General features: G+C 42.9%; 1 protein-coding gene across 2 annotated transcripts in view; it reads left to right on the top strand.

Annotated features, from left to right (window-relative positions):
- SH3GL2 (SH3 domain containing GRB2 like 2, endophilin A1) overlaps positions 1-10,830 on the top strand; it is a 203,009-nt gene extending 192,179 nt beyond the window's left edge. For both annotated transcript variants that reach the window (XM_032880525.1, XM_032880526.1), the window contains 6 exons: positions 1,020-1,163; positions 2,034-2,167; positions 4,129-4,287; positions 6,040-6,143; positions 7,741-7,871; positions 9,937-10,830. In XM_032880525.1, coding sequence (XP_032736416.1) covers positions 1,020-1,163; positions 2,034-2,167; positions 4,129-4,287; positions 6,040-6,143; positions 7,741-7,871; positions 9,937-10,136 — 872 coding nt within the window. In that variant the 3' untranslated portion in view covers positions 10,137-10,830. The remainder of the gene's footprint in view (positions 1-1,019; positions 1,164-2,033; positions 2,168-4,128; positions 4,288-6,039; positions 6,144-7,740; positions 7,872-9,936) is intronic.
- Positions 10,831-12,641: the final 1,811 nt, after the last annotated feature.

The raw sequence follows: 12,641 nt of genomic DNA, 5'->3' as shown, positions 1-12,641 counted from the left end.
TGCTGTGAAATGTGTAAGACTGATGAATCACAGACCTGTACCCCTGGGATAAATAATACATTATATGTTAATAAAAATAAAAACTTTTTTAAAAAGGCCCATTTGGAACAAATGTTTCAAGATTAACTATTAGCCACTGAATGCCGGCAGTGCCTTTGGCTGTGATTCTATCAGGGTTTACGTGCCAGTGGGATCCTGGACACAGTCCTAGGCTAATGTACGGCCCCAACTCTAATAATGAACCTGAGGAAACCCAGTATCCGAGCATCAGGAAAATCTCCTTCACTGGTTGTTAGCAAAACTTCTTCTTCCATGAAAACTGGAATTGCTTTCTAGGCATCTCCTTTTAAAACAAAAGCAAAAAAGAAATTGAAGTGCTGTCTTTGTGGCACAAAACTAATTCTCAGAAGCCATTATGTGCTGGGGAAGTGATTAAGCCTTTTTAATGAACACGATATTTCTGTTCTTCATGGGTCTGTTTACTATCAGAATCTCAGTTGAGCAGTGATTTTGAAAATAAGGGTGTAAGTGAAACTTAGCATGAGGCTTAACTCACACTGCAAGAATTAACAGTTTCATACTTTTGTCATAGATTCCTAGGGTTGAAATATAAAACTGGAATCCTAACACAGAGAATACCTAATTCAGGGGTTTTAAAAAAGCTTTCTGTGGGGCCTCCCAGCTCCACAGAGGGGCTGCCTCAATGAAGAGAGGATCGGAAAGGTGCACGGGAAATTGGGAAAAGAGAGCATGATGGCGGGTGGGATCTCCCCCCAGAAGAGCTTTGCCTTTTCTGTTAAGTTCCTCATAAGATACTGAGAGAAAGGGAAATTTCAGGGATGAAAGAAAAAATGTCTCTATCTATCTGTGGGCCAACTTGCCTGTACTAGAGAAGGTGAAGATGTATTTGTCCGTCACTGAGCTGGTTTATGGACCAGTTAGGGCCTGATTCTCGTCCAGCCCTGTCTCCACTGTATCACCTTGCCTACTATGAAACTGTTTGCTCTCTCTGCCTCCAGCTTCCAGAGCTAAACTCAGCATGATCAACACCATGTCAAAAATCCGCGGCCAGGAGAAGGGTCCAGGCTATCCGCAGGCAGAGGCGCTGCTAGCAGAAGCCATGCTCAAGTTCGGGAGAGAGCTGGGAGACGATTGCAACTTTGGTAATGACTGCTTTCCACACTTCAGTTCTTTCATTTGTCCATGGGGATTTCATGCCAGTAAGACACTCTGCAGGAGATGATTCCAACCGTTTTATATTTTAGTTCCCAGTTTTATGTCTTAGAGATGAGGCCAAAAGTTTACCTTCAGGATCATTTTGTCATTTTTAGTGTGATTTGTCATAGTTTTGTAGACTTTCTTTTTCCCTGATGAGATCCCAGTCTTCACGGTAGCCTATGAACATATCCAGATGCCTGGAAACTAACTGTGCAGTGTGCCCGGCATGACTGAGTGTTGAGGCAGAGGGAACAGTCAGCATGGTAACACCCCGCCCCATGAGCTTTCCCTTCAGTCTCGGCTCTTCTGTACATGTTACCCAATTCTACAGCCCCGGGGGGAATTCCTTCACCCCTCTCTCCTCCACCCTTAGTCACCATACACAACACTTCTCTTTCACTTCTTCATGATAGTCAGTCTCAGCGATTGACTGTCCTTCCTGTTTGAACCCTGCCCTCTGCTCCTGGTATTTGCTTCCACCAAATGCATTGGCCTTAAATGGGTTCCCTACTAGCCCCGTACTGACAAGGGAGGGCAGGGAGCTTCCCCAATTGCTTCTTAAAGGACAAACAGAATTTCATGTTCTTCATAATATGGAATACCATCCCCTTGGTAACGTTGACTCTGTTGTACTGTATGGACCATCTCAGGCAGAAATACAGTGTTCTCTGGAAAGCATTATGTATTGCCTGTATCTTGGCTGTCTTTACAAGACAGGCAGGAGTCCTTGGCTTTTCACCTGAGGTGGTTCTCTTACTGCAGGTACCTTTCACCTTTGTCCTTTAACATACAAGAGAGTCATTCTCCCCTTGCAGGCCCAGCACTTGGTGAGGTGGGGGAGGCCATGAGGGAGCTCTCAGAAGTGAAGGACTCTCTGGACATGGAGGTGAAGCAGAACTTCATCGACCCCCTTCAGAACCTTCATGACAAAGATCTGAGAGAAATTCAGGTATCTGCAACTGATCTTTGGGAAGTGACTGGTTTGAACCTACAAATGTAGGTGCCCTTTTCCCCTCAGAAAACATTTTTTCAAGTTTGTCGTGTGTGGTGACATTTGAATTACAAAATAACTCAGCAAGATAAATTGAGAGAAACCAGAAATGCAATACTTTATTCCACTATTATGACTGTGCCACTTAATACATTCGACTTATCCACATTGAGTTTTCAGGTTATCAACCTTTTTTTCCTCCAGGGGAATAATATCCTTCCCTGATACTACCCACTTTTATTAATTATGGCTTTCTGGGCTGATTTAATCCTCTGAAAGGCTAGCTGTATCAGTTGTAAGCTTAGGTAAATTGTTATACTATCACTGCATAAACACATGTTTCCATATTTTCATAGTGATTGTTAGGACTGAGGAAGAAAAATCCTCCTCTTTATAAAACACATAGAGCCGTTCCAAAGAAATAAAGTTCAACTGGCTTAACCTCCAACTAGGTGTATAATATTTTCTCATTCATTCCTTTGACAAATATTTGTGAAACTTCTCTGAAATTAACTTAACTGTAACATGGTAATCCACAACTTGAAGTCCCCTAGATCTCTTTATTCCAGACTGAGTCTCCTTTGTCCTATTACTTGCTCAAGATTACAATAGTAAGTGGCAGACTCACTCTTAATCTACAGTATTAACCCTGACCCCAATACTCTACCCTACAGTTGACTACAAGTTCACATGTGTTACAAGAATATCCCTTCCAAAGGAACAAACATTTAACTTGGCTCAGGGCATGGATGGGAGGTTGTACAGTGGGAGAGAAGGTCTAGGATATTTTTCTTCCTCTTTTCCTTCTTATTTCTTCACCACTCCCAACTCTCTTTTCATCTCCCTCCCTTTCTTACCATACACACCCAGGATCAGGGAAATCTAGTGTTTTCTCCCACCCATTAGTAATGAAATACTACATCCCTTAGAATAAAAAAAGATAACTTTTCACTTTGGGAAACAACGCTGTGGGTCATTAGACCCCATCTAGCATCTCTTCCAAGTTAGACTTTTTCTGCTGAGTTTCATCATCTACCAAATGGGAGACTTAAACTTATCCGTGATTCCTTGAAGCCACATCAGTCAACAAGGATAAGTGTTAAGATATAGATTCCTAGGGGCGGCTGGGTGGCTCAGTCTGTTAGGTGTCTGCCTCCGGCTCAGATGATGATACCAGGGTCCTGGGACTGAGTCTGGCATCGGGTTTCCTGCTCAGCAGGGAGTCTGCCTCTCCCTCTGCTTGCCACTTGCCCTGCTTGTGCACTCGCTTTCTTTCTCTCTTTCTCTGACAGATCAATCAATCAATCTTAAAAAAAGAAGATATAGATTCCTAGATCCTGGCCCTGGATATTTTAATGCAGGTGATCAGTAATCCATATTTCTGTAAGCAACTTAGGTGATTCTCACAGACTGGTTTCCTCAAAGATAAGCCCTTTCTAGGGTTAGTGTGCTAGGACTGAAAAAGCAAGAATCAGTCTTTCCCACTTCTCTTCAAGGAAATTGTTTTTCCTCTACCTTCTCACGAGACACCATTTCTCTTGAAGATGGGATTGTGTGGGTTCTGTGTAGCAGTGTTTTGCACGTGGATGGCCATATGCTCACATTCCCAGCTCCTGTCGTGGGTTGGAAAGACATATTCCAGCTTGGCTTTGGCCCAGCAAGGGCAGAAAATAAAGGGCACTGGTAATTCCCCAAATTTCTTTCTTGCCCTTAATTATTTTTAAAGATGCTTCTCCACATTTAGCCTTTGGAAGCATTTGCCCCACTGATGCAGTTTTCTTTATTCTTCTGGTGATGTGATATTTTAGAACTTAGCCTGTCTTATTTTGGAAGCTAATAGACATGATGGAGAAGTGAGCTGTAAATAAACCTGTTCCATGAGCCCTTTCAAAGCATATTCCTGCCCTTGACTTTTTCAGCATCATCTAAAGAAGTTGGAGGGTCGACGCCTGGACTTTGATTATAAGAAGAAACGACAAGGCAAGATTCCAGATGAAGAACTCCGTCAGGCTCTGGAGAAATTCGATGAATCTAAAGAAATTGCTGAGTCCAGCATGTTCAATCTCTTGGAGATGGATGTGAGTGCCTCTCCTGTGGTTTCTAATTTAATCTTGCCATTGAGGCTCAAGATTATATTAAAAGGTTATATAATTTAAACTGTTCATATCTAATTATACTATGTAGTAAGAACTTGGATAGATAGATATTTCTTTAAAATAATTTGAAATAATAAAGTAGATCAAGAAATGGTGAGAGGTTTTTTTTCCTGTATTTCCATGGTTTAATTTAGTGAGATGTTTGTCTACTCATGATCTTAAGGAATTACCAGTCATGAGAAGATGAAGAATGTTTCTGATGATCCAAGTAAAAGTCTAGTAGCTTGAAATACTTTGTCAAAATACAGAGCAGAATGACTTCAGATTATAAAGGAATATGACCTAAAATACATTTAGCATTGAGGGTTCAGTATAGGTTAAGGTGTCCTATATTTTGAGATGAAGGTGATATTTTCTTTCAAAAACTAATTTCAATTGAGATTGATGATTGTAGCATAGATACTGTATTTGGGGCAATGTAGTTTAAAAGCTCCTTTTACATTTCTAGTGCACCAAATTATTATTGTTGTTTATTTTTTATTTTAGAGAAGGAGAGAGAGAGACAGAGAAGAGGGGGAAGGAGGAGAGGGAGAAAGAGAATCTTCAGCAGGCTCCATGCCCAGTGTGGAGCCCAACATGAGGCTCAGTCCCACTTTGTCAAAATACTGGGCAGAATCCTGAGATGACATGAACCAAAATCAAAAGCCAGATGCTTAACTAACTGAGCCACCCAGGCACCACGTGCAGTGTGCTAAATTATTATTCATGGCTTTAGAAGTTATATTCTGTTGAATTCTTTCAGCCCTATAGTTATGAGGACTTCCGACCACTCCTGTAATAAAGCCAGCTAAGCAGTTTTCAAGTTCTTGTTCATGCCCACGTCTGGCCTTATCAGTTGTTGACCAGATTTTCTCAAGTGTTTACAGAGCCTCTGTGTGTTGATCTCTTCACTGCTTTGCCCTGACTGGTGACAGGGTGGGCGGGTTGAACATATCTGGACTTCCCCACCACCCAGAGACAGTACAGGTTGGTGTTTATGTAGAACAGCTGGTGTCCCACCTACCTACTGAAGAGGAATGCTGTAGGCACATGGGTGACCTGAGGTACAGTGCTCCTTCCCTGTACCCAGTGCCTCATTCCACCTCCAAAACTCTTGGGACGGCTGCCTTTTTTTTTTTTTTTTTTTTTTCTGACTTGGAGGACAATATTCAGCCAGATCACAATCCGAGACACAAAATGAAGAGTAACTAAGGATGCCTAGAGTACTGGAGCTGAAATGAACCTGAGATGTCACTTGACCCAACCCCTTTATGTTACAGATGAGGCTGAGAGGAAAAGGATTTTCCATACTGCCTCCATGCTGCCGCATGTGGAAAATCAATATTCATATTTTTGTTAACACTAATAGCATGAAAAGCATAGGGAGCAAAGTCTCCTTTGGTCAATGTCTCTTTTTCTATAAGAAATCAATAAAATTAGCCAAATCCTACCTGGAAGTTGGTAGCTAACAATGAGATTACTCAGTGAGAGGTGTGGGATCTTTAGAAGGATTCCTGACAATGTGGCTTCTCCCCATGGTACTGACATTTCCAAGCATACAGGTGCTTCTTATCCTTACCTGATGTGGAACCTACAGAATCTTCGAGTGCTGGGCTGTGTTTCGGGGCAATAGGAATTGGATGGTGAGTAGGATGGTGACCTGATAACTGAGTCATGACCCCCATTGGCCTGCAGATCGAACAGGTGAGCCAGCTGTCTGCGCTCGTCCAAGCCCAGCTGGAGTATCACAAGCAGGCCGTCCAGATCCTGCAGCAAGTCACCGTCAGACTGGAAGAAAGGTATCTCACAGTTCCTGAATTTTATTTCTCATTTTCTTCCTCTGAAACAGTGGGTAAAGAAATGGAAATAATAGAATACATCTGAAGAAAAGCTTCTGCCAAAATTCCTGCTGATCCTACCTTGTGGATCATTCGTTTCTATTTTCTTGTGTCTTATGCTTTGTTATACTTTGTTCCATTGAGTCTAATCTTGTGTTGAAGAGAGGTCCATTCTGGGTTGTATGTTGGCTGCCGCAGGTGGGAAGCCAGGACGCTCCCAGTGATAACGGTGTGAATTGCTTAGCAGATATTCTGGGTGGGTGCTGAAGGCGTATCATCATTAGACTTCCGAAAGCCCTGTAGACGACGTGTGATTAGCCTCACCTACAGGCGGAAAGCCCAGGCAGATAAAGTAACTCGCCCTGGGTTACCCAGTGGTGCAGCAGGGGTTTGCCGGGCAAGCATCACGTATTTGAAAGGCTGAGTCTTGTTGCAGCGTTTCTCTGAATGGGGAGCAAGTCCTCTGCCATCAGAGAGACAGCTTTCGTATGCCTGTTTCTCCTCCTCAGGTGTGCCCCATGGCTGGGCAGAGCTCATTTTCTTTGTGACTAGGTCTCCCTGGACTTGCAGGGCACAGCCTGACAGCTGTAGGCAGACGCCCCATGCTGTCCTATGTGTCACTTTGTCCATCTTTCCTCAGTATACCCTTGTGGGAATGTGTGTTACCCACTGAAGTCTCTTGAAAGATTCAAATCCATGCACTTCAACATACTAAAGAAGCACCATATGTCTTTGTGACATCCACTGAGCACAAAGAGCCATTTTCCTTCTTTCCTCTGACATATGTTCAAAGTCACTATCATTCTATAATCACCATACCTTGAACCCTCCCTTTCTTTGCAAATCTGCTGTACGCTTTGCTTCATGAACACCTAAGACTCTGGAAAATACTTAGAGGTGTGGGGAAGATATTAATTAGTTATACCTTTCCACTTTGTTCCTGTCTTCCGTCATTTTTTCCTGTTTCTTATATCTCAAACCACTCACTGTTCCCAGGGCACACGGTATTTCCTCACTCCAAGCCTTCTCCAGCCCTTAGACCCTTTCTTCTGGAAAGGACTGTTTATCTGGAAATGACCCTTAGCTGTCTTTTCTCCCTCTCCATAAGCCTTCCTGTGGACAGGGAGACTCTTCCCCACTCCCTATAGCATTCTGTGTCTCTCCGTAACAACATTCACTGTAGTTTCTGGTCCTCAGGGGTTTACATTCGGTATCCCTTACTGACTGTAAGCTGCTGGAGGGCAGGAACTGTGTCCTGTTCCTCTTTGTGTTCTCAACACCTACCAGACTGCCCATTTGCAAAGCGAGCTCTGAATAAGTGAGGGAGAGACAGAATGAGATGGTGAGGGCCGGACCACAGAGGGGCATCATGGACAGCAGAGACAGAAACACAGAAAGTGGCTATGGGTGGTTTTTTTTGTTTGTTTTTGTTTTGTTTTTGTTTTAGATTCTCCTTGCTCCATGTTAGTAGCCTTCCTGGATGTTACTGCTTTTCTTTTTGCTTCTTAATTGGCTCCATACTCTTATCCCCCCCCGCTCCTTTTTCTTTTTAATGCAGAATAAGACAAGCTTCATCTCAGCCTAGAAGGGAATATCAGCCCAAGCCACGAATGAGCCTGGAGTTTACAACAGGAGACAGTACTCAGCCCAACGGGGGCCTGTCCCACACGGGTACACCCAAACCTGCAGGTAAGGAGCTGAGACCTGCAGACCCCATGACACGAGCCGTGGGCACACCCCACTGACACTGTCCCAGAAATTCTAGGCGCAGCCCAGTCTGGCTACACAGGAGCTCTACAGTGATCCATTTCTTGCAGGATTTTTCGTCAGGTGGAAACTCTTCTAAAGCTCTCCTTCCTTCTTTTCTCATTGATTGTTTCTTTCCCTCCTTTTCCCTCTTCTCTCCTCTGGAAAACTTTCTTTGTACGTCCCTTTTTCTCTCACTCCCCCATCATCAACACACATTAACCTCCTAAGTAACACATTTGATTTTGATCTTCCTTTGTGGTGTTAAGTCACCCTAATGTGTCAGTTGGGTGCCGGGAGCACCATCTTTGTTTCCTGTTTTTCCCGTCTGCGTTCCAGCATGCATGAGCGTGAACACCCTAGCAGGGCACACCCACAGACACTCACATATAATCCATGGACTGCAGCTCCAGCAGCATGACCAGCTGGAGATCTCAAGTCACCGGAGCATATGGGTGAATGTATCTGTAGGTGAACATATTTCAAATCTCAGCATTGGCTAGATTTCCCTCCTTCCTCCACCTTCAGCCAACTCATTGTACCCTGGTAACTGAAGTGGGTGTATAGTAAAAGCTGAAATTTATTTTCTATCAGGAATATTGACATATACCCAATAATATGTTCTTTTAGTTGGCACCCTTGCTCTCCACCCCCTATACACAGATTAGGTAAAAGCTCATGCTTGAAACATTCTCAACCTTAACAATTCACTTGGGTGAAGAAGTGGAAACTATCTTACACTGGACATGGGCTTCAAGAAATTCAGCATCTCCTCTTTTCCCTGGAGCCCAGGACTTGATGTTCAATAGTAAGAAATGTTTCATGAGATGCTCTCTGGAGACCATGAAGGGAAAAAGTGATGTCTGTGGTGACAGTTGGTCCTTTCTGTCCTTTGTGTTCACCTCCCTGTGGGGAGCCCCCAGGGTTGGGTAAACAGAGCAGTGGCTCTTAGAAGTTCGCTGGCTGCAAGGACTAGTCATGTAAGTCGTGATGAGTTTGCTTCTCCCTATTCAGAAACCAACCACATATTTCACTCTTCTTTTGGAGACTTGTTCATTTTCTGCTTTCATTAAGTGAAAAGGCAGATGACATTTTTTCCCTTTAAAGTCATCTAGGTGACGAGAGCTGTATGCACATGTCTGAGTTTACGTGCCCATGTGGATGCATGTGATATTAAATATAGATGGTCATTTAAAATAGATGACTTTTAAGATATGGTTCCATTCTTCATTATTTTACTCAAGGTAGAGTATGTTACCTTTTGTATGCCAGAACTTCCATGTACTCACCCTTATATATGCAATGGTTTACCGAGAGTAAGTTATATAATTTTTACCTATCACTTAATAGCCACAATAATAGTGTGGAGTAAGTTCTTTTAGTTCTAATGCTAGACAAGGAAACTGAAAGGGAAGTGCCTCGTACAAGGTCACTCAGAGCATGAACTTGAACCCAGGGTCTTACATTGTTTTGTTCTCACCATGTTACAGCAGTTTTCCAGAGACTAGAGTCCTTACCTTTAAAAAATTAGAACTGCACTGTTATTCTGACATTGTCAAGCATTGTCCCTGTAATGAACTCAACTCTTTCACATGTACAGAGATTTTTAAATGCCAACATGGAAAGGATTCTGGCCATATTTCATTAATCTAAATCTCATTAAAACTCCTTCCGTCACTGGGTCTCCCATCTCTGGACATTGTCAGGAAGGCAAACCTCGGTGGACCATGTTGCATGTGTCATAGGCATAGATGAGGCCATTTTTCATACTGGAAATGGAAGCAGGCATCCAGCAACATCCAGGGATCTGAGAAAACTTCCGAAGACTGGTGAAGGGCATATGCCATGCAGTGGCCTGGGGACTAGCCGCAGGAGGAAGCTTCAGCAGGGAAGAGGAGTGAGGGGGGAACATGGGGAATTGCAGGCCAGGCAGGTGAAGCAGGCGGTAGAAATGTGAGTTAAATACCCCTTGTCTTTCTGTGTTCTTCTCTCCTACTTTCACTTCCAGGTGCCCCAATGGATCAGCCTTGCTGCCGAGCTCTGTACGACTTTGAACCTGAAAATGAAGGGGAGTTGGGTTTTAAAGAGGGTGATATCATCACACTCACTAACCAAATTGATGAGAACTGGTATGAGGGGATGCTTCATGGCCAGTCAGGCTTCTTCCCCATCAACTATGTGGAGATTCTGGTTGCCCTGCCTCATTAGGATGTTAGGCTGGCAGGCTTACCTCCTCTTGACCCAGATAGCTAAGTTTAACCACTGCTTTGGTAATGCTGCTTACAACACATCCCAAATGCAGGCCGCAGTGGTCCAGGTCATCAAGCCCCACCGAGTATCTTTGGTTGACTTGTGTGATCCCACAAGAGTCATGGTGATGGGTGGTATCTTCTGAGGCTGGCAGGCATGGCATGTGCTTTTTAAACACCATCTGAGACCAGCCAGTAGTCATGGAACTGCTGTTTACATGGTTCTCAGGAGGCTGTGGCTTCTTAGAATATGACCATGAGCCACAATACAGTAAAACCATCCTACAGAAGATATTGTCTATCACCCAGGGGCCATCTCGAGGTCTCAGGTTCTCCGTTTCGATAGGAGAAAGGTCTTGCTTTCCCATTGTCCCCTCCCAAATATGTGAGTCACCGAATTGTGGAAGAAAGCCTCCCTCACCAGCAACTTGTCTTCTGGTCTGAATGAGTCAGTCCCTTGATGCTATTGGTAGGAAAGTGTTGAATGTGAGTTAAAAACTTTTTCTGAAAACAGTCAGTTTTGTTCCTCCCAATTATGCCTGTTTCTGAGGGACAGCCAGTTTTCTTCCCTCCCTGCTAGTAAAGGCAGAGGGGACTCCCGCTGTATTTCTAAGCAAGACAGTTAGCAGTCAGTACCTGGTAGGTGGGGCTGAAGAGATTCTCCATTATGAGGAAATGGGAAAACATTTGGTTTCCAAGCTTAAATTTCTTGCTGCAGAGAAACCACATATGTATTTAGGCCATTTCTGAAGGTACAGGGAAGAGGGAACAAATATCTTCACTTCAGTTTTATTTGTGAATTACGTGCTTCATGAGTCCATTTGCACAGAGACCCAAGGAGAAAAACACAAGAAACCATTTTTCCACTAGTTCCTAGACCAAGAAACAGTAACTGTCTTTCCTTTCCGCTTCCACTTTGTATTCTCTGAACATCATTTGTGCAGATTCTGCCCTCAATGAGGACCAAATAAAGATGATTTTTGTGCTTAGCAGTTTAAGATGTATGGCTGCACATACAAAAGATTTTCCCACCTCAGTCATTACTTTTATATCCATCCCTTCTATTCCATCTTCATGTCGTGTGTACAGTGCTGTGTGTAAGCTTATGAGTGGTTTTGTGTTTTTTTGTACCAGTTATGAGGTCCTGTCAGGTGTCCAGAGTTCTATTTATCTAGCTGTACAGACTCCTTCAGAGGTTGAACGTGCTGCTTCGGATGTGCCGCCTGCGGTAGTGGGTCACGTGGAGTGAAAGGCAAATCTTACTGCTTAATGTATAAACCTCTTACCACAGGAAGCATCGCCATTTCCAATAAATATTGCTGAAGACACAACCGAAGGCTCTGGTCCGTTATTTCGTGTCTGTTTTGCAGGGGGGTCTCCTTTCAATCTCCATTGCCTTCTGATGCAGCCAAATCAGGCCTGGCTCTGACCTCAGATGTCCCTCTCTGGCAGCAAGGGAAGTTTCGTTAGCAAGAAGTAATCCTAGGAAGAAGGTGATTTGGGAGAGAAGATAAGAAAGTGGGGAGAGGAAGTCTTCTAGAAGTTACAAGAGGTACCATCAGTGGTGATATCAAAAAGATAGAATGTTCAGAGACACAAAATATGCCATTTCAACCAGTTTTTTGTTGTCTTTCATGCTTAAAGAGAAAGAAATAGGGAAAAATAGACTGACCAAAGCCATCATTCTTTTCTCCACACATGTGTGGAGGTGGGGGAGGGGAGCTGTGCCTACAGAATATGTATTTTCTGAGCTTCTGCGAAAATAAACATGTTTTTTATATATTGGGTGCCCTTTGTGTTCTTCCATGCTAAGGCTAATAATCCAAATATTCTGATCTAACATGAACAGTTTTAACCTAATATATGAAGTTCTATATATGAGCTGCTCTAACATGAAAATAATATTTTTGCCAGCTACGTGAGTTAGGGTATTACAGATCAATTCTTAAAACTAATTTTAAAAAGAAATTACCAGTGATCTTGTGAATGGAGAAAATACAGAAAAATCATAGGTATATGATATAAGGTATCATAGGTATAAGATCAATATTCAAAAGTTACTTTATTTCTATATACTAGTAACAATCAATTAGAAGAGTGATTTGAAAAATCACTTACAGGGCTGCCTGGGTGGCTCAGTAGGTTAAGCCTCTGCCTTCAGCTCAGGTCATGATCTCAGGGTCCTGGGATCGAGTCCCACATCAGGCTCTCTGCTAGGCAGGGAGCCTTCTCCTTCCTCTCTCTCTCTATTTGTGATCTCTCTCAGTCAAATAAATAAAATCTTAAAAAAAAAGAAAAAAATCACTTACAAAAATTCAAATCCATAGGTATAAGTCTAATAAGAATTATATAAGAACTCTCCACAGAAAATTATGAAACATGTTTGAGGAAAAATGAAGACCTTAATAAGTAAAGAGACTCTCTATATTTATGGATTGGAAAACTCAGCATTGTAAAGATGTTA

Source organism: Lontra canadensis, unplaced genomic scaffold, assembly GCF_010015895.1.
Source record: "Lontra canadensis isolate GAN:19392208 unplaced genomic scaffold, GSC_riverotter_1.0 scaffold70, whole genome shotgun sequence".
In the NCBI taxonomy this organism is placed as follows: Eukaryota; Metazoa; Chordata; class Mammalia; order Carnivora; family Mustelidae; genus Lontra; species Lontra canadensis.
This window is presented reverse-complemented; position numbering and strand designations above follow the sequence as displayed.